Here is a 22,202-nt window from a genome sequence, read left to right as displayed (position 1 = left end):
ATATAAGAGAATTAGTAGAGTGTAATGAGGTAAAAGTAAATATACGACAACAAAAAAATGTGATGTACTTACTAAAGTTCTACCAAAGCCTAAACATGTTTTTTATACTGAACAAATGGGATTAAAACAGTTGTAATATTTATTTTTGTTGTTCAGATACTGTATTGTACTATCCATATAAAATGATTGGATATAGGGCAATAGGAGTCAAGCATAGTAATTCTTGTGCAAACCAATATAGTTAACAAAACAACTTTATCAATAATTAATCCGCTTATATGTTTCGGCTCACTTTTGAGCCATCCTCAGAGACAATATGATGTTGTAATTACAAAAATTTTTTTTACAATTTTATTATATGTAATTATTACCGGTTTGGTAGATAGAATAACTTTCAAATCCTAAATTTCATCTTGATAATTTTTGTTTTGTAATTAAAATCTTATTGGAAATTATCCGTTAGAATTCATTTTTGATAATATTAATCACGATTGAAAAACATTAATTTTAAGAGAAAGAAACAGGATAATGATAATATCGAAAGCGCGAAATCTTGGTTTATTGTTCCTTACGTTCCGATGTTTTTCGAGAAATTCAATAGATTAAACAACGGGGATATTAAAATATCATTTTATAGTATTAATAAGTTGCGTGAATTCATCAAGGATCCTTTTCCGCATGAAAAAAAATCTAATGTAGAAGATCTGTTGCAAAGATTGCGATGCGAGCTACATGGGACAATAAGACAACTGAAGAGAACGAGAATAGCTGAACACAGGAATCATATTCCTGTGTAGAACACAAACATAATCACACATTCGGTTATGACCACCGATTGGAAAAAGACCACGAGTTCGACTGGTAAAATATTGCAATTTTGGATGAGGAACCCCAGTACAGAAAGAGATTGGTGTCAGAGATGCTACACAGGAGACAGACACGTGGCCTCAACCTGCAGACAGACTTGGAGGAGCTTTCCAAGACCTACTTTCCAATTGTAGATGGACTATAAATATCGGAGCGTTGTTATTGCCAGCGTATTAATCAGTGTACATTCTTTGTTATATTAAGATTAAATTATTATAGATTCAGTTTTGGTTTTAATGTCCATCTAAACTATAATTAAAAAGGTTTTCCCTTCTTTTTTCCTTTTCTTTGCGATAATGTTTTAGATGTATTAAAAGTTATTCATTAATTTCAACATAATTGACACTGATTCGCTGAATGGTCAAAAACTTTTTGACTAAACCAATAGAATTTAAGTATTTGCAATATGATGAATTTTTGTTTTAGTGAGCTACCTTCTATTATTTTACGATAAATCATTTTTGCTTCCAACAAATTTATTTTTTAAAATTTTTAATACATTTTAGATTGTTATTAGAGTTCGTTTTTATATTATACACAGTGCGACAAATATGTTCCCGGTCACGAACCACATCTCAGCAACCAGTGGCGACATCTGTGCGTTCAAACATGCATTTTAAAGATTGAACATTTTGCTATCATCTGTCAAAATTTTATTCATTTTGGTTGACATATAACGAAGATATAACAGTTCATGTTAAACAAAATTTTGGTCGAGGTAGAAATTTACCAATTACTGGTGCATATTATCTTGAAGTTTTAAAGCGATTGATGGGCAGAATTCATCGTATTCGCCCCGAATATCGTGATCCAGAAGATTGGTCTTTGTTGCATGATAATGCACCGAGTCACACTTCATTGATTGTCCGTCAATGTTTGGCTCTTCTTTGGAAATCGTGTCTCTGTGTTAAACCATCCACCATATTCACCTGATTTGGCCCCCTGCGACTTCTCATTATTCCCAAAATTGAAATTGAAATTGAAAGGACGCTTTTTTGATGACATTCCGACCATCCAATCAGCTTCTACACAGGCACTAGAGGCAATTCCGCAAACTGAGCTAGAACATGCATTTGAATCACTATTGAATCGCTGTAATAAGTGTATTGAAGCCAGAGGAGAATATTTTGAATAATAAAACCAAAAAATATGCATATTTGTTGTTTCAATTATGATTTTCAGGCCCTGTCCGGGAACATATTTGTCGCACTGTGTAGTTTCCGTTAATAGGTGGAGATGATTCACTGAAATGAATTAGTTTGTAAAAAAATTTTGATTACATCATGTTGTCTCTGAGGATGGCTTAAAAGTAAACCGAAACATGTAAGCGGATTAATTATTAATAAAGTTGTTTTGTTAATCGTATTGGTTTGCATAAGAATTACTCCTAGTGCTTGACTCCTATTGCTCTATTATATCCAATCATTTTGTGTCTTTAGGAATTAATTTATATTTACTATCCATATATGTATATTTTTTCTTCTTTTATTTGATTAAGTGAGAGTTGAGTTAGGTAAACAAATATGTAATCAAATGTCTTTAGTTTATATAATCATAGTTAATCTCTACGTTGGCAATATCTAGTTTTTAGTTTAGATTAGCAATTCTATTATTACACCATCTTCTGTTCCTTCTTTACTTACTACGTGCGTCTTCAGTTTTGTGTACTGGCGTCTTTACTGTTCTCTTGCAAAAATAAAGTTATGTGCATGTTTACGTAAGTGCACTGTTGTAATTATTATCCACGTCCAATATACACTTTATTGTATGAATTGTGCGTACCACATTCATATTAGCTGATGAATTTTTCCATCCATCTATTAAAAGAACTCCGGATTCAAAAGATGAGATCAACAGATTTTTTTTAAACCTTATCAAGTAGCTTTGTCGAAAGTTTTTTTCTTGTTGGAAGTTTATATGTTTGAAGCAGAAGCTTTATGAAATTTTTTAAATATTATGATTAGACAACATATGATATGTTACACCCAAAAAAATTAAGCTAATGCTAAATCTATCTCTTTTTTATCAAGTGCTTTTGATTGCTTGGATTCCAACCGCTATTTTTGAAACGACTTAAATTGATTCATTATTGACTATAAATAAACAATTAGTTTTTAAAACAGTTTTTCTTAAACGAATAAAATTAGGATACGTAATATTGTTTGTTGATAATTTACTTGTCTGATTTCATATAAAATAATCTGCTTAAAGCCGTAAGCCATAAGCCATTGAAAAATAAATCTTGAATATAATTTAAAGAACAGTTCGGCACGTGTTCGTCAATACCTGTGCTAAAATTAATTTTAGAGATTAAAAACGTGTATATTACGTTTTATATCTTTTTGACATAATATACATGATACAAAAAGATAAATATAGTAGATTAATGAGAGTCAGCAACGATAATCGACGCAATTATTTAATGAACAATCAATAATCAGATATTAAATTGATGTCTTTTTTTCTTTTGAACGTTTCGATTCTCTTTGGAGTTCTCCTCAGCAAGAATGATACACAAGTATAATTACACATCTCCATAATATTGGGTCATCTAAAAAGTATCCGCGGTTTTTTGTCACTAGATGGTGTTGACCATCAACGGATACTTTTTAGATGACCCAATATTTGTCACTCGCAAATTGATAAAGATGCAGCGTTGTTAATCATCACAGAACATGAAGCATTGCGCTGAAGCTTTATTGAACATATTAAAATTTAAAAAGTAGAAATGTTAAACTTAAATATAAAGCTCACACATTTTTAGAACACACGTCCCTGTACGACGTATATTATGTGTAAAAAACCTTAGAAATTGTCAAATTAATCCCAACCTTAGCTGTGACGTATCTTTGGAGCCAAAATGTCGAATAATGCAGATATTGCATGTAATGTAATTAATATATCTACATATTAAGGGCAATCCTAATCTGATTTTGTTAGAATCCTTACTCGTTTGAGACTTTGTATAAGAAAGTTAGAACTGAAAACATTAACAAAAATGCCCGGTATCGATAATTGCAAAAACCACAACGAAAAAAGTTTTCGTTTATTTCGCTTAGAGGTTACCGTTTATATCTGTAATTAAAATGTCTAAGCATTACAAATAAAATGGATGTATTTAATTTATTTTCCCAGGTTTTATTTTCCCTTTTAATACACTCATATATAATAAGTTTTGAATAACCGCAACATGGAATAAAAATGGCGGTAGTTTGCGATATTTTCTTATCTAGTGACTTTAGATATCGTAGAAGAGAGATCTCGGTCGAATTAATTCAAATGACTACTTTTGAGCACATAATCCGATAACATCATTCATATAAGTTCGATTTCCTAGTCTCTATTCTTTAGCATTCAGTATACAATAAAAGGCACAGTATATATTTTAAATGTTTTGAAAACAAAAGCAAATGAGAAATAGACATAGACAGTTTTCAGTACTGTACAAAAATCTAGTAACTTTAATCCTGAAAGCTATCTATTTATATATCTAGATGTTGAAGATAAATAGCATCACAAGTATGTATTATAAAGTTCTAATAAGAACAAACAAATTAAATAAATTTAAAAAATATAATATTAATCATTTTAAATAAATGGTTAATATTATCAATGGAAGTAATTCGTTACTTGTAACAAAGTTACAGTTACAAGTTTTTTTGCTAACTTTACTGATAACTGCGTTACATTTTTTTTAGTAACTGTAACGAATTTTATAGTTACTTTTGTCGTTACTTTGCACACGATTAAACACGGTTCGATTGGCTACCCATCCGCTGTGATTGATGGTCGTCGATTTAAAAAAAGTAATGGAAAAGTAACGAAAAGTTACTTTCTCAAGTAACAGTAATGAGTTATTTTTAAAAATCGGTAATAGTAACGGTAACTTGTTATTTTTTCGGTAACAAGTAACATATTATTTTTAAAAAGTAACTTTTCATTCCCTGAATGTTACTATATTATTACTATATTTTCATAGTTCATGTAAGTTATTTATTGTTCTTCTTAAAACTTTATAATTCATAGTGGAAACGTTATTTGTCTTCAAATTTCTAATTTCTAAAATGATTTTTTTCTCTGAGTGTATCAAACTAGTAAATTTTTACAGATCAACAAATTTTTCTTAAGCTTTTCAAGAAACATGGAGACATAATAAATTTTCAATGTTACAAACGATATTTTTTTTAAATTATTCTTTTCTTAAATCTATTTTATTATTATAAATAACATAGGGATGTGTTGGATAACTGAGTGCTAAAGCAGTTACTTGTCAAGTAAAAGATCCTGCGATTATCAGACTTACCATTTCACACATATATAATACTAAGAATTTTTAATAAAAAAATATTTCATCTGTGATAGGAATAAAAGTAATTGTAAAATGAATTTAATCCCAAGATAAATACGATACTGACGATGAGTTGTTTCTTAGGAACAGGATGCTTTAAAAAACAATGAAAATAATAATAAACACACTTTAAAACGAGTCCAGAACAGAGGTTTTTTTACAATCCTTTTCCAAAAACACAATTTCTATAATTGCAACTATAACGAAATCAATAAGAAAATCAGGGTCAACAAGGAATTAATAATACATTAATAAGCATGATAATTCTAAAACATATTTTTGTATTTACACTTTTTTCCTTCTAATAATTGAGGGGATGGGCGGAATAAAGGCCTAATTACAAAATCTTGATAAAAATTAAAATAACTTGCTACTTTTTTATTACACACAAATGAGTACAATATCAAATAAATTTATGTAATGTCTTTAAGAAGTTACATGTTACAATACTTTTCTATTACAATCAATAATACATGAAAAAGTTAATAGCCGGAAAAGGACCTAAATAGAATTGTGCCTTTATTCCGCCAATCCCCGCAATTAATTAAAATTTTCAGTTAAATAATATAATATAGAGTTAGTAAATATTTATACAGACCTCGTTGGATTCTTCATTCCTCTTCTTATATACCATCTTTTCTTCCCTTCATACATGCATGCACACACAAACATACACATACACATACACACATATGTATATGTATGTATAAGTAATTAAATTACTTTTTCAAAAACATTTTTATATCAAACATTACATACTTTACTGTTAAAAACGGTATATACATTTCTAACTTTATATATATATATATATATATATATATATATATATATATATTAGAAACCGATTTTTATACACGTTTACACGATTGTCATGTATAAAATGCAGTTACTGCAATTATAAGAGATGAGAAGAGAGAGAAATGAACTATATAAACGGTAACATTTCTTATAAGTAAAAAAGATATCGATCTGAAATTATGTAAGTTATACATAGTTATCATAATTATATGATACACTTTAATTTTCCTTTTTAATTTGAAAAATATATAAGTTACCGTATTATCGAAGATAAAATTAAATGATTTTTTTAAAGCAAACAGCGCGGAATGTAAACTTACAATAAGGTCTTTAAAATTGCCATCGACGCGATCACATGATCAATTTTGAAAATCTATCCAATATCCAATCTATCCAATATAGAGAGATAAGTATGTATGATCAAGTAGCTCAGAATCGCATCGATACACATCAATAATTGTCTTGATGTAACTCGATACTTTGATATCAATTAGAAAAATTGCAACAAAAACAACATCGCAAATTTAAATTCGAACTATCGAACACATTTAAATTATTTCGCTGTCACTCATCGATCTATCACTATACTATATACGTATGGCGTATGTACAATAACGCAAAAGTGATTATTCAAATAATCAAGTTACTTGAATCACTGTCTAGACTTCACTGACGCATAAACTCAAAAGATTCGCTGCGAAAAGCTCGTGATGTATGTCGCGAGAGAGGTGGTCTATGGCACCATCCGTAAGAACTTCGAACCTGCTTAAACGTAAAATTATTGCAGAAAAACTATAGATATAACAACCTAGATTACTATGCGTGGTGATACACGCATATTATCAGTGACTATAATATACAAGTAAGATTCAAAAATTATAATAATATATTGATAAATCATAAATTTACTTGTGATTTTCCAGTAGATTAGATATTCATTTTCGTAAGACCATAGACAATATGAATTATAACATTATATAGATAATATAATAATAATTTAGAATTATATAGACAATATAATTAACCAACAATACTATTTAGTAGATTTCATAGCTTTATATAGCAACTTATGAAGAACGTATATGTAAGTGTTTCTTCATTCATTTTATCAAATATATATTTGGGAATTTTAAATATATAATATTCTTGTGGTTTAAATCTATTTTTATATATTATTATTGTCACAAAACAAAATGGAAAATATCTGAAAAGTATTTTTATCGTGGATAATATCTCAAGACGGCGTACCGAATAATGAGAAAGAAAACAAATATAAAAGCAATGTTTAGAAACATGAGATAATTCTTTTTCTTTTAGAAAAATAATAAACCACATTTATTTAGATTTAATTTAATATAATATAAACATATAATTTAATAAATTAGTCTTCTAAGTTAATTTATACATTTTTATCTAAATTTTTTTTTATAACAACATTATAAAGTTAATTTATTTTATATATATTTTACTTAACTTACATATTTTTATATAAAATTTATGTTATATAGCAAATTTATGCTATAATTTTTAGTTTAAAACGCTATAAATTGCTATCTAAGATCTGCTAGAATTATCAATAAATAATAGAATTATATGTAAAAACGAGTACGACTGTTTAAGTTTACGTCTTAAAAATTTAAAATTTCTCAAATATACTGTTTAGTTTTAAATAAATAATTTTTTGGAACTAAATTCTACATCCTCATCTTTATTTGCAGAATACACCAATCTAGCTCACTGGCCTTAGCCTGTTTCTACTATACTATTTCTACTATACTATTTTCATCTGACTGAGATACGAGAGAAGGGAAAAAATAAAATCCGTAAGACGGAGAAACCAGAAAACTAATGGCACGCGGCCTACATTCAATGTAATAATATGCGATATCATATAAAATAAATTTATAAAATTAATATGCTAAATATAATCATTACTATTCATTTCAACGATAAAATCAAAGCATTAGCAAAATATAATTCTAATAATAAAAAAATGATTAAACTAGATAATAAGACTAAAAGAAAGTTAAAATTAAAATAGAAAATATTTGAATTTTTTGCAGTATTTCTCTATATATTGAAGTGTATGTATATTGAGAAAAAAAAACACATGTAGAAATCATAGTCTCAACATATCTCATTGCTCAAAGTAATGTGTGACTACATGATTTATTAATCATTATAATTATTATTAGGTTGGTGCATTTGAAATGTCGGATTTTTAAGTGAATATATAAAACTTTCATATATCTTTTTTCAAAAGCTGTTTATTTAATCAAAATATGCTCCATTTGTTTCAATACACTTTTCCCAACGAGATTTTAATGCATAGATACTTGTTTTAAAGAAATTCTGATCTTTAGAATCAATAAACTCTGATATGGAATTTTTCAGTCTTCATTTTCTGTCTTCATTTTCATACTGTTTAGCCAGTAAAAACTGTTCTAAATGTTTAAAAAAATGAAAGTCAGTTGGCGAAAGATCCGGTGAATAAGCTGGGTGCTGCAAAATTTCATATTTTAATTCATTTAATTCGCAATTGTTTTGTACGATGTGTGCGGCCGAGCATTGTCGTGGAGAAGTATTGGGCCATGCCGATTAACAAGTGATGGGCGTATAATTTTCAATTTTTCATGCATTTCATCAATGTACTGGCAGTACTTTTCGACTGTATTTGTCTCCCCAGTTCGAAGGAATGAGTAATGAATTACTCCAGTCACATTCCACCAAACTGTTATTAAAATTTTCCGTGGATGAAGTGATGGCCTTGGAGTATGAGCACAAGCTTCATTCCTATCAAGCCACCGAGCTTTTCCTATTGTCGTAAAGAACCCATTTTTCATCACAAGTAATAATCCGATCGAAAAATGGCTCTCGATGAAATCGGGTTAGTAATGATGAGCATACGATGATTCAATCGAGCCAGCTTATTTCGCTCGGGTAGTTCGTGTGGTACCCATTTATCCATTTTTTTCACTTTGCCAATTTCAGAAAGGTGTCGCAATATCGTTGTATGATCAACTTTCATTCTGGTAGCAAGTTTCCTTGTAGATACAGTTGGATTCGTTTCCACCAATGCTTTCAGAGCATCATTTTTCACAGACGTTTTGGATCTTCCACGCGGTTCATTTTGTAGGGAAAAATCACCAGACCGAAATTTTTCAAACCAACGCTGCACTTTTCGATCGTTAACAGTATTCTCCCCAAATGCCTGGTTTATATTGCGTGCAGCTTTTGCAGCATTATTACCAAGTTTATACTCATATAAAAAAAATTACATGAATATCGGTTGAATTCATATCCTTACGAAATTCAAAACAAATAACAAAATGGAACACTTTTGAGAAAATCTTCTTTGTTGAAATGTGACTCTGGCAATGGACAATACGACTATATGGTAAACGAGGTTATGTCAAAAACAAAAGCATAACGAAAACAGGGAGACAAACGTTCATATGTAAAGAAAATCCGACATTTCATATGCACCAACCTAATATTATTGAAATGGTTATTAATGAATGAGCTCTCTTATCAGCAGGCAACTTACATAATGTAAATCGCGAATTAATAAACAATTTAAGTACTTTAGTAAATCAAATTACCCCATAAAACTGTCTAACTTTTTTTACATTTTTTTTAATGAAGTTGAAGTAGTGAAATTGATACGTGTCCAAAATTCTAGATTCTACGATAAAAGAGAGAAAAAATAATGAAAATGTAATTTTTCACGTATAACTTACAATTAGTGACAGATAAGGCTCGCAGATTCTTTGATTAAATGCATAAAAATCTTACCATAGATTTTTCTCAAAAACGAGATTATAATAGTTTAAAAAATTACGATTTTAATGGTCATAAAAAAATTATTAGGGATGCACCGAATCGTAAAATTACCGAATACTGGATATCGGATATTCAGACAGAATGTAACATCGGATATCTGGTATCCGATCGAATATACAAGAAGGCAATTTCTTTGAGTCAGATATACATTTTCCGGATATCCGATCGAATTTTGAGAAAGTTTTCTAAAACAAAAGCCTATAGAGAAAAAGATTGTAATTTTGTAACAATGTATAAAATATTATAGCATTATGAATACTTATGTTTAGAACATTTGTATAAAAAAAAATCAACAATTTAATATCAAATTTTAATTATATGATATCCGGATATATTCCCGGATACTAATGAATTCGACTATTCGGTCGGATAAAAAAGTATCAGATACCGGATAATTTCCAGATATCCGGTGCATCTCTAAAAATTATAGGTCAACGAAGATCATTCTAGAAAGATATTTACATGCATAAACCTAGTAAAATGCTAGTACTACGCTAGCAAACTTGATCATAACGTTACAGCAGATATTAAGCTGGTGCTTTCTCATTAAGCTTGTAATTTGTAACAACATACTCTGCTAACATAGAACGGCGGTAGAAGTATAATAAAAATCGAACATTTTTCATTACAAATATCGTAACAGCAAATACATAGTAAATATCGGGCAAAATTTGATATATCAAATTTAATACTAATAACAAAAAGATAGCAGAAATCAAGCATAATCTGATGTCACATTGTGACAGCGAAATTGCGGCAAGAATACAACATAATTTATCATATCAAATACTAACTGCGAAAACATGGCATTTAATATAAAACGTAATCTAGCGTAATCTAGCATTATCAACTGCTGAGGGCAAAAATGCAGCAGAAATACACGTAATAAATAAATATAATTTATCATACATTTAACTTTTATTAACTAATTTTTATTAAAGTACATTTGATCAGAATAAAATTTTGCTAAATAAAAAATGTACTCTTAATTTTTATTGCATCTTAAATAATGTTACCCTGGCGGAAAAATTTCTATGTCAAAGTACGCCAAAAAGTATGCCTTTCTACTTCTATGACTGTGACGTAAAATCGCATTGTTAAACATAGAAATAACTACGCCAAGCTATGCCAAATGGCGTACTTGGACTTAGTTAGGCATAGAAAGTATGCCAAAGTACGCGCAACTAATAAATCATTACTTCCTGAACACCGATGTGAACCTGGCGCCCAACTTTATCAAAAGTAAAAATTAATAGCCGTAGCGCGTTTGCACTTCGTTTGTATCTGTTTGTACCGATTATTATATCGTACTTCAACAGTTAAACAGAAAGCGAAAAATAAAAAATTTAAGATTTAAAATTTTTTAATAGCATAAATGAAATTAAAAAATCTTAAAGTTGCGCGCTGGTCATTTTTTATTTTTCACTTGGCATAGCTTGGCGTAAATTAATTTTTAACGCTTATAATTAATTTTTATTTTTGATAAAATTAAATGCTAGATTCACGTCGGTTTGTTGAACTACGCGTTTCATGCTAAACGACGCCAAACTAATTTTTATTTTTTCGTATTTCAAGTAAGTATATCATTCTATGCTTTTTACGCGGAATTGCACTCTACAGTCTGATAGTTGGGCATAGAAATATCTATGCCAAACTGCCGCCAATCTACGCAGTTGCACGAAAAAATCGTTTGAAGTACGTGTTCCTATGTCAAACTATACTAATGTACAATACTTACCTTTTAATTTTTAATGATGAAGTATGCCATTCTAAAATTACTCTTACTCATCCGTGAGCATTATGCATCTCAGGGCGGAGACGCTTAAATAAGATTCGTAAATAAAAATCACCTAAGAAAGAATATAAGGAGCGCAGCATTTCGCATGTGAAATGAGCTCTTAAAGTTGGGCTTTAATATTAAAGTACTCATGCTACGATGGAATTCTACTGACAGAACATCTTGAATTCATGCCAAATGAGTTCAAAATATTATTATATTATTTTAAACAGTGTAAATGTACCTGAAACTATACTTAGGGTAGGAAGGCGTAAATCTTTGGCATAGAAGTTATACTTTAAACTACTTCCATGGTTCATTCGCGTACTTAAGCGTAGTTTTTAACGTTAAGCGTACTTTCGGGCATAATTAGGCGTATTTCTGGCGTAGTTTGCTGTAGTTTGGCGGATAAAGACATGAATCGACTTACTTTGGCATTGGAGAATTCTACGCCAAACTACTTCCGTGTTCCAAATCGCGTATTTAGGAATAGTTTTTGGCGTACTTTGACATAGAAATTTTTCCGCCAGGGTAATAAATGAACAATTCTCTACATTAATGCCCGTTTCCATCAAAGTAGATTAACTTTAATCTCAGTTCAACTTACTCTTCGTCTTATTTTAGTTCTAAAGGTTAGAAAAAAACGAAGAGTAAGTTGAACTGAGATTAAAGTTAATCTATGTTGGTGGAAATGGGGGCATAAGAGAATTGGGGCTCGGTGTTATCAAAATATCAGTTTAATATTCAGAATTTTCTGAAAAGAATTGTGTCAGAAATTAAACCAGTGAGAAAATGCTATACATTTTTATTTTCACTAGTCGCGTTATTTAGTTTTACCCGTTTTATATTTACCGCTTTATATTTACCCGTGACAGAAATTTAAATACGAGACAAGTATTGATAGATACGTCGCCTAGTGGTAAACGGAAAAACTATGGTTTGATATAATATGCTCGGCTATTACTCGAGTTCTGCCAATATAGCATGTAGCATACAAACAGTAATACATGATCTTAACAGACTTGGCTATCTAGGAATTTGCATATAAATTTAACCTCGAAAAGTAAACACAATCTCATCTTGTTTTCGTTCGATGAAAATGCAGCTCTTGATTTACTCATATTATTACATTAAGATATACATAATTTTAATATTTTATCCAAATTATGCAGATATTTGTAATTTTGAGTGGGTCCTGATGAGGCACTCCACATTTTCGGCACTTTACTAAAGAAACCACCTTACAATTGGCATTTCTATACTAATTTGAGAGAATAATTCGTAACTCCCAAAAACTGAAAGCCACGATAATTATAATTAATAAACGAGGTACGTTCCACGTCGAGTAAAAAAAATCTTGACTGTCATAAAGAAAATACATATTCATGACATTTTTGGGTCAAACACACTTTATATCACGTGATTTTTAGTTTTTGGAATTTTGAAACAATTAGATTTTCACGTGGAATTACACCAATCGGCTGTTACAGAATTTTGTGTAAACTCTAACATGTATACACAGTGCGACAAATATGTTCGCGGACACGAACCACATCTCAGCTACCAGTGGCGACATCTGTGCGTTCAAACATGCATTTTAAAGGTTGAACATTTTGCTATCATCTGTCAAAGTTTCATTCATTTTGGTTGACATATGACAGTTCATGTTAAACAAGATTTTGGTCGAGGTAGAAATTTTAATATTGGAACAAAGAGCAGTGATTAAATTTAACGCAAAACTTGGTAAAAGTGCATCAGAAACATTCCGATCGATGCAACAAGTTTACGGCAGTCAATGTCTAGGTCGTATAGCTGTTTTTGAGTGGCATAAGCATTTTTTGGAAGGCAGAGAGAGACCCTTGAAGATGACAAAAAATCAGGACGGCCAATTTTGGTTCAAACACCCGAAATAATCGAAAAAGTACGTGATTTTGTTGTAAACGATCGCAATGCATCACTAAAAATGATGGAGGAGGCTTTAAATATCAGTAGAGAAACGATTCGAACCATATTACATGAAGATTTGGGTAAAACGAAGGTTTGTGCGAAGTTTGTTCCACACACATTAAGAAGCGATAAAAAAATCAGCGAGAATCAATTATTCCAGAGACATCGTTGCAGCAGCAGAAAATAATCCAAACTTCCTAAAATCAATTGTTACGGGTGATGAAACATGGTGCTTTCAATATGATCCAGAAACTAAACGTCAAAGTGGAATGGAAGTCAAAAAATTCATCACAAACAAAAAAAGTACGAAAAGTTCCATCAAAAATCAAGACAATGCTCATCACATTTTTTGATAGCAAAGGTATTATCCACAAAGAGTTTGTTCCAACTGCCAAACAATTACTGGTGCATATTATCTCGAAGTTTTAAAGCGATTGATGGGCAGAATTCATCGTATTCGCCCCGAATATCGTGATCCAGAAAATTGATCTTTATTGCATGATAATGCACCGAGTCACACTTCATTGATTGTCTGTCAATGTTTGGCTCTTCTTTGGAAATCGTGTCTCTGTGTTAAACCATCCACCGTATTCACCTAATTTGGCCCCCTGCGACTTCTCATTATTCCCAAAATTGAAATTGAAATTGAAAGGACGCTTTTTTGATGACATTCCGACCATCCAATCAGCTTCTACACAGGCACTAGAGGCAATTCCGCAAACTGAGCTAGAACATACATTTGAATCACTATTGAATCGCTATAACAAGTGTATTGAAGAATATTTTGAATAATAAAACCAAAAAATATGCATATTGTTGTTTCAATTATGATTTCAGGCCCTGTCCGGAAACATATTTGTCGTTGTGTATTATAAAGACTATACAGGATATCTCAGAAGATTTGTGACTATTTTGGAATTTGAGCGGAGTACAAATAGAGCAAATTAAATTGAATCGAAAAGTCTTCTATTTTGCAATTTTCACAATTATTACCCAATGAGCAGAATGTCTAAAATCGATGCATAAGACAACTTTAAAATATTTTTAAAAGTTCTTTAAAAAGTTTTTTAAATATGTTATAAAGAACTCTGAAAAATATTTTAAAGTTGTCTATGCGTCGATTTTATCCGCTTATTCGGCAATCTTTAGAAAATAATCTCGTTAACTATTGTGAAAATTGTAAAATGGTACAGGACTTTTCGACTCAGTTTAGTCTATTTTATCTGCACGAAAATAGTCTCATATAGGACATCCTGTATATCATTTAAATCCGATTGCATTAACGTGCGCGTCATTCTTTTTCCCATACCATTCTATAGAAGCCTTTTTTCATGAACTCATGGTTCCAGAACATAAGTTCCTATGTTCCTAGGTTCCTAAAACCTTATAGAAAAATTTCCTATGTTATCTTATGTACATATGCTGCGTAAATCCTATATAGATACTTATACAAGCTCTTACAGAATCTTATAGCCTTCTATAGGAACCCAAGAAAAAACCCATGGGAATTTGCAGCAAGCTACGAGCTTTTTCCCATGGGGATCAATCGAATTTATCACAGGTACCCATGGTTAAGCAAATCTATAGGAAAAATTTTCTATAAGAATTTGCAGCAGAGATGGATCCTAATGAAGCGATACTGATGCTCGAGAATCAAAATCCACATCATCGGTATTTTACGTTAACCCATCATCACGCATAAATATAAACCATGCATGATCAGTAATATAGTCAGTGATTATTAATACTGATAATATTATTGACCGTGTAGTCACCTTTATGGTAATATCCAAAGATGACTTTTTACGGAGTTTTCGCAAGCTGTATAAACGTTATCAGAAGTCTCTATGGGAAGATTACTTCGAAAAATAATAAAGATCATTTGTGTGCATATTAAAAGTACAAACTTACTTTTTAAAAAAGATAAAAAAAGGCTCTAAGAAACGTGTTTCTCGAATAAAACCTAAATGTTCAACCCAATTAATAGTAGTTTTAATTTTTCTAAGGATATTCTTATTGAAGATCTTCTTATTCCAATCCAAGTAAGGCAGCTTTAGTTCTCTGTAAAAAATTATTCCTAAAAAAAAAACTGATGTATTAACTGTTATGTATATACAGTTATATCTCACAGTCTAACACCACTTACACCACTTACTGACTGCATCCACGACCGGCTGTGTCGGAAGAGCACTAAATTCTCAGAGCCCCTAGTAGCTACAAACACTTACTAACATGTGCATAATCCCTGATCTGTTACAACCGCGAAAGAATATACTATTAATCATACGATACACAGAGTTATCATTTCACGCCCCACATAGCAGAATACAATAGTCAGGAATATTCAGAATCAAATTCTACACACGAATTCGCACTTCGGTAACTCGTCGCAACGGAATATCTTTCGAGAACAAGAAGGTATATTTAAGGTTACGTTATCAGCCCAAAAAAAATGGAAGTACCGCCCGAGCTCATTCAAGCATTCACAAGCATGCTTGCAAATGCATTGCAAACATCAGCAACGAATATTTCGTCCACTTCAACAGCACAATCCATATCTCCTGCGTTAACGAGACCGCCAGCATTCTCAATATCGAAATATCACTCGTCGGAACAAACAACGGTCGAAGATTATTTCATATGATTCGACTGGACATTACTGCTAAGTAAAATATCGGAGAAATTGCATGCTAATTATGCTCGCGTTCATATGGGCACTGAACTCAATAATGCACTTAAATTTTTAATTAGCCCGCATCAGCCAGAGAAATTAATCTATAATCAGATACATTCCACGCTTATTAATCATTTTGATCGCTCTAAAAATAAATATGCCGAAAGTATCAAATTCCGCCACATAGTGCAATATAAAAAAGAAAGTATCGTGAATTTTATTCTACAACTCAAGCAAGTTACTGCCCACGATGAATTCCTAGATCGAATGCTAATCGAGCAATTTTTGCATTTAGAATCGCGTGAGATGTGCGATAAAGTCATCGCAAAAACCATTGACTTTCACAGAAGCCCACTCTCAAAGTTGCTAGCACTCTCAAAGTCATGCGCTTCACAAACGCAGTTAAAACACCTGAAGCGTCAGATACGCCTGAAGGAATTCATAAATTATACTCAACCAAAAACTAAGCGCAATAAACTACTTCCTCATTACAGACCGTCATCGCGGAATCAACGGCGCAACCTCTCATCTAAAATATATATATAGAGAACAAGGGCAACAGCAATAGCATTCGTCCTTGCCAAGGATGCGGATCCTTATAGACGCAACAAATGCCCTTTTTGCGAATTTAGTTGTCACAATTATAACTAGCGAAAGAGCAGGCAAAACTGATCAAACATCTCAAAACGTGGATCGAGTTACTACAGCTCGACCAGCAGAACACATTGACATCAGCAGCAATTCAGTAAAATTAAAGAGGTCAAGTCTATCGATCCTAAGCAGATAACTGATTACAGTTAAGATAGACGACCGCGAATTGTAAATGGAATTAGATACAGGTGCTCCATGCAGTATAGTGAAGGAGAAAACGCTGCGTTCAATCAAACTCAATTTTACATTGTGCAATACTGATCGGAAATTCGTCAGTTATATGGGCCATCGCATCAGTACATTGGTTATCAGTATACTCAGCTCGACGACGTGTAAATTAGATTTGTACGTTGTTAAGGAACAGCTTGATATTTTCTTGGGACAAGAATGGATAGCTGAGTTCGCTAATGAGATCAACTATGTTAAATTATTCTCATCACTTAAAATGCACTCGTTGACTACCTCGTTATCTCGTTTATCCGCAAGTCAAGAAAAACAATCACTTGTTGCCTCGTTACAAAGATATCTTTAGCAACAAAGCAGGTAAACTCATAGGCCCTCAGTTAAGGCACATTTCAAACCTGAAGCTGCACCAATCTTTGTGCATGTGAGGTACCCCTGCGAGACAACTACGCCCAGGAAATCAAAGCCAAAATTATATCGGGATTTTATAAAAAAATTGAACATTCCGAATAGGCCTCCTCAATACACATTGTAGTAAAAAAGAACGGGCAGATACGAGTCACTGATAACTATAAACCGATTTTAAATCAAATATTGTAATAGACGAGCATTCTATCCCGGAACATCTGTTCAATCGTATGAAAAACGCAAGCCTTTTCTGCCATTTAGACATCATGGACGCCTATACGCATCTTCCAGTAGATGACGAATTTGGAAATGCTCTAATGTTCAACATTCCACACACACGGGCTTATTATATCGCCTAAACGCGCAATTTACGGCGGCAAACATTCCGGCTATCTGGCAACTCCGGATGGAGACTGTTCCGCAAGATCTCAACAACGCACTAGTTTTTTTCGATGATATACTATTATTAAATGGATTCGACAATCTTATGCTTAGACGAAGCACTGGAACGCGATCAAATGGTCTTCATCTTAATCGCGCCATATGTCTTCGCTTCACCATCAGTCGAGTTCCTCGGACACAGAATCTACTCTCGTGGCATACAGAAATCAGACAAGTATATCAAAGCAATTCGGGACGCACCAGCCACTAAAGAGGAGCAGCTATTCCTAACAAAGGCGACATACTACAGCTCCGAATCTCGCGATACAAAACGATATTAAGGGGTGTACTCTGTACGAAACCCTTCTCGTGGACAGCAGCAGAGGAAGCTTACATCGAAGATACATTAAAGATACGTTAATTTCCCCACAAGTTTTGATACCGTACGATCCATCACTCTCCCTTCTGCTTGCCACGGATACCAGCAAAGTGGGATTAGGCGCTGTATTATCGCATCGTCTTTGGACGTCCGATCGCGTTCGCTAGTCGAACACTAACCACTACCGAGCAGCGGTATCCACAGATGGACAAGAAGGCACTAGCTATAGTGCTGTGCAAAAATTCTTTTACTACTTATACACCCGGCTTCGTTCTTATCGTCGATCATAAGCTTCTGACACAAATCTTATACCCGGAGAAATCATTGCCGATACTTTGCATCAATCGCATGGCAAACTACGCCGACTGCCTCTTTCACTTTAATTACGACGTGGAATTCAAACCAATAAGTCAAATGCAAATGCGGATTGCTGTTCTCGCGCTTCATTGCCGACAGTGGACATCTACCACAGAATCTCGATAAAAGAAGAAATTACAATTCATGACGAATTCGGCAAGTTCGCATGTCAGATTAAACAGCTACCGATTCGTGCAGAGCTAATCCGAGAAACGCAAGAATCCCAACCTAGGTAGGATCATACAGCTTTTGGAAACGGGTCAGGACTTGATGCGCGTCCACTATAAAGCCCCAGAAGCAAAATATTCATTAGCAGCTAACTATTTGCTGTTCGAACATCGAGTATTTATTCCGATCTCATTATGGAAAGCAATCTTGAACGATTTACACGCAGCTCATGTAGGAACTGTTAAAATGAAAGACATCGCTCGTTCCTTCGTATATTGGCCTGGTATAAACACAGACATAGAGCAAACCATCCTGCATCGAGTGCGCCAAACATGCACATGCTTCTCCCAAATTCCGGGATCACTATTGAGAATAAAAGGACCCTGGAAGCGCGTACACATAGATTACGCAGGACCGGTCGCAGGCACCATGTTACCTATCGTAGTTGATGCCTTCAGCAAATGACTCGAGGTAAGAACAACTCACTCAACAACCACATCTTCAACCATCACAATACTCAATAATATCTTCGTGTCTTATGGAATCCTGTCACAGTTGTCTCGGACAATGGCACTCAGTTCACAGCCATGGAATTCAAAGCGTTTCTGCAATCGAATGGTGTTACCAGATGTAGAAGTATGAAACCGGAATTTCCCTATATATGACACTAGCTATCAGTTTAAGGACCACAAGACCGCATCTGCAGCGCCATCATCTCTCTCTAACAGCTGACGAAGATTTCCAACATACAACAACCCAAGTTCCATACAACGGTATATTTTTTTCTAACCTTAAACATGTCGTTTTGTGCCTACGAACTACGATTTGCGGACAGCATTGGTTTTCTGTTATTTGAAGAAAACTGCTGCAGAATCGCATCGAATGCTTGTCGAAGCTTACGGTGAACATGCTCTTGGTAAAACACAGTGTTTCGAGTGGTTCAAAAAATTCAAAAGTGGTGATTTTGACGTGAGAAACGAAGAGCGTAGGAAACCACCGAAAAAGTTCACAGACAACGAATTGCAAGCCTTATTGGATGAAGATGATACTCAAACTCAACAAGAACTCGCGTATCAATTGAATGTAACGCAGAAAGCCATCTCCATTCGTTTGAAAGCTATGGGCAAGATTCAGAAAATGGGAAAATGGGTTCCGCATGAACTGAATGAAAGACAGCAAGAAAATCGAAAAACCACTTGTGAAATGCTGCTCGACAGATACAAAAGAAAGTCATTTCTCCATCGAATCGTCACAGGTGATGAAAAATGGATATATTTTGAGAATCCTAAGCGTCGTAAATCATGGGTGAATCCAGCCGAACCATCGATATCCACTGCAAGACCAAATCGCTTTGGAAAGAAGACAATGTTCTGTGTTTGGGATCAGAAGGGTGTAATCTATTATGAGCTGCTAAAACCTGGTGAACACTAATGGTTATCGACAGCAAATGATTGATTTAAATAGAGCATTACGTGAAAAACGACCGAAATATGGAAAAAGGCAACACAAAGTCATTTTGCTTCATGATAATGCTCCATCACACACAGCAAAACGGGTCAGGGAAACGATCGAGGCGTTCAGTTGGGAGATATTAGCGCATGCGGCTTATTCTCTAGACTTGGCTCCGTCCGATTATCATCTATTCGCATCACTGGGACATGCTCTCGCTGAACAACACTTCAATTCGTATGAAAATGTACGAAAATGGCTCGATAACTGGTTCGCTTCAAAAGAAGAACTGTTTTTTTGACGTGGCATTCATACATTGCCGGAGAGGTAGGAAAAATGTATAAATAGCAATGGAGATTATTTTGAATAAAAAATTTTTATCATTTTCAAACAACAGATGTGTAATTTTTACAAAAAAATTCCGGTTTCATACTTCTACACCTGGTAAGTATCATAAATGTACGACACCTTATCACTCGGCAACGAACGGACAAGCGGAACGCTATGTACAAACAATCAAAGATATCTTTCGTATCATGTCGACAACACCAGTGACACTACACAATCAAACCTTAATCAGTTTCTGCAACAATACAGGAAAGCTTCATTCTACAATTAGTCAGATCCCGGCGCAGTTGTTCTTGGGACGTAATATACGCACCAGGATTGATATGGTCCGCCCGGATGACATTCGGACGAGAACGATGAAGAAACAACAAGTAATATTCAATCCTACATTCCGGGAATTCCAGCCCAAACAAGCAGTCTATTTCTTATCGAACAATCCCTGCATGGATAAATGGATTAAAGGAACAATCGTTACAAGATTGGGCGACTTTCACTACGAGATTGACTTCCAGAACAGAACGTGTTAAGAGACATGTAGACTACATCTGTGGTCAAGGAAAAGAAGCCGGGCACGAACCGAATGCTACGGTGCCGCAAGAAAGAAGCGAGCCACATAGAATCCATTTTTATGTTAACTATAATATACCACCTGTTCTGTTTCACAGAGTTTACTTGCACTCCTTCGTTCACTCATACCTTCAGGACCATCGAAAGCGTCTGGTTTGTCTCCAGTCATAGAGGAACAGTTTTGGACTCTACTCGCGTCTCCTCCGCCACCAAAGCCTCTGCCAGATCCAACCTCTTAAGCGATCCACGAGATCATGTCAACCTTCCTAGTACTTTATACCACTTTTTAATACTCTTAAGAAACTTAATCCTATTATGTATAACACCAGCAGAGAAGAAGGGTGTTATGTATGTACATTTATATTTCGCGGTCTAACACTTACCGACTGCAGCTACGACCGGCTGTGCCGGAAGAGCACTCAGCTCTCAGAGCCGTGGTGGCTACGTACACTAACATGTGCATAATCTCTGAATCCCCTGATCTGTTACAATCGCGAAAGAATATACTATCAATCATATGACACACAGAGTTATCATTTCACGCCCCACAGAACACAATATCAACTAATATGATAATATTAACTTTAATGATATGTATCATTCGTATCAAAGATTTAATATCAACAACTGGCGCCAAGTTAAATCCCATACTAAATAAAGTCCCATACTTAAGTAAAGAATACATTCCATAATTGCGTTACATTGTCCATTTAAGTATTATCACGAAAAGTTAAAGAAGAAAATACTTGACGCTGCTAGATTGAATAATAAAAACTACTGCAAAATATCTTTTGTGCTACATTTTAGACTTTCTAACTTAAAAATTCTTTTTTTTTTTTTTCAATTTTCAAATGATAGATTAAAAAAAAATTAGTTAAAATCAATGCATTACAATCGAAGATACAAGCAAAAGAAAACGCTGGGTTACAAATACTCGAATGTGAGTAGATAGGAATTTTCTTTAGATATGGGTACTAAGGGTTAAAATTTAAATGTAATAATGAATTTAATCTGAATGTTATACTGAATAAAAATAAAGTTTATTGTTTATTTCTTT

At 33.2% G+C, this 22,202-nt stretch overlaps 1 protein-coding gene across 9 annotated transcripts in view; it reads right to left on the bottom strand.

Annotated features, from left to right (window-relative positions):
- The window catches only part of aralar1 (calcium-binding mitochondrial carrier protein Aralar1), a 289,930-nt gene that overhangs the window by 198,399 nt on the left and 69,329 nt on the right, over positions 1-22,202 (bottom strand). The window contains exons 1-2 of one of the 9 annotated variants that reach the window (XM_087402835.1): positions 6,334-6,616; positions 5,814-5,859 (exon numbers count right to left, since the gene is read on the bottom strand). The exons of the other annotated variants lie outside the window; for them this stretch is intronic. Coding sequence (XP_087258961.1) covers positions 5,814-5,859; positions 6,334-6,356 — 69 coding nt within the window. The 5' untranslated portion in view covers positions 6,357-6,616. Of the gene's footprint in view, positions 1-5,813; positions 5,860-6,333; positions 6,617-22,202 lie in introns of those variants that run through there. 9 annotated transcript variants of the gene reach the window in all.

This window comes from Acromyrmex echinatior, chromosome 2 (genome assembly GCF_024713525.1).
Source record: "Acromyrmex echinatior isolate Ae372 chromosome 2, ASM2471352v2, whole genome shotgun sequence".
Taxonomy (NCBI): Eukaryota; Metazoa; Arthropoda; class Insecta; order Hymenoptera; family Formicidae; genus Acromyrmex; species Acromyrmex echinatior.
The sequence above is the reverse complement of the archived record's forward strand: the minus strand, read 5'-3'. Positions and strand labels throughout refer to the sequence as shown.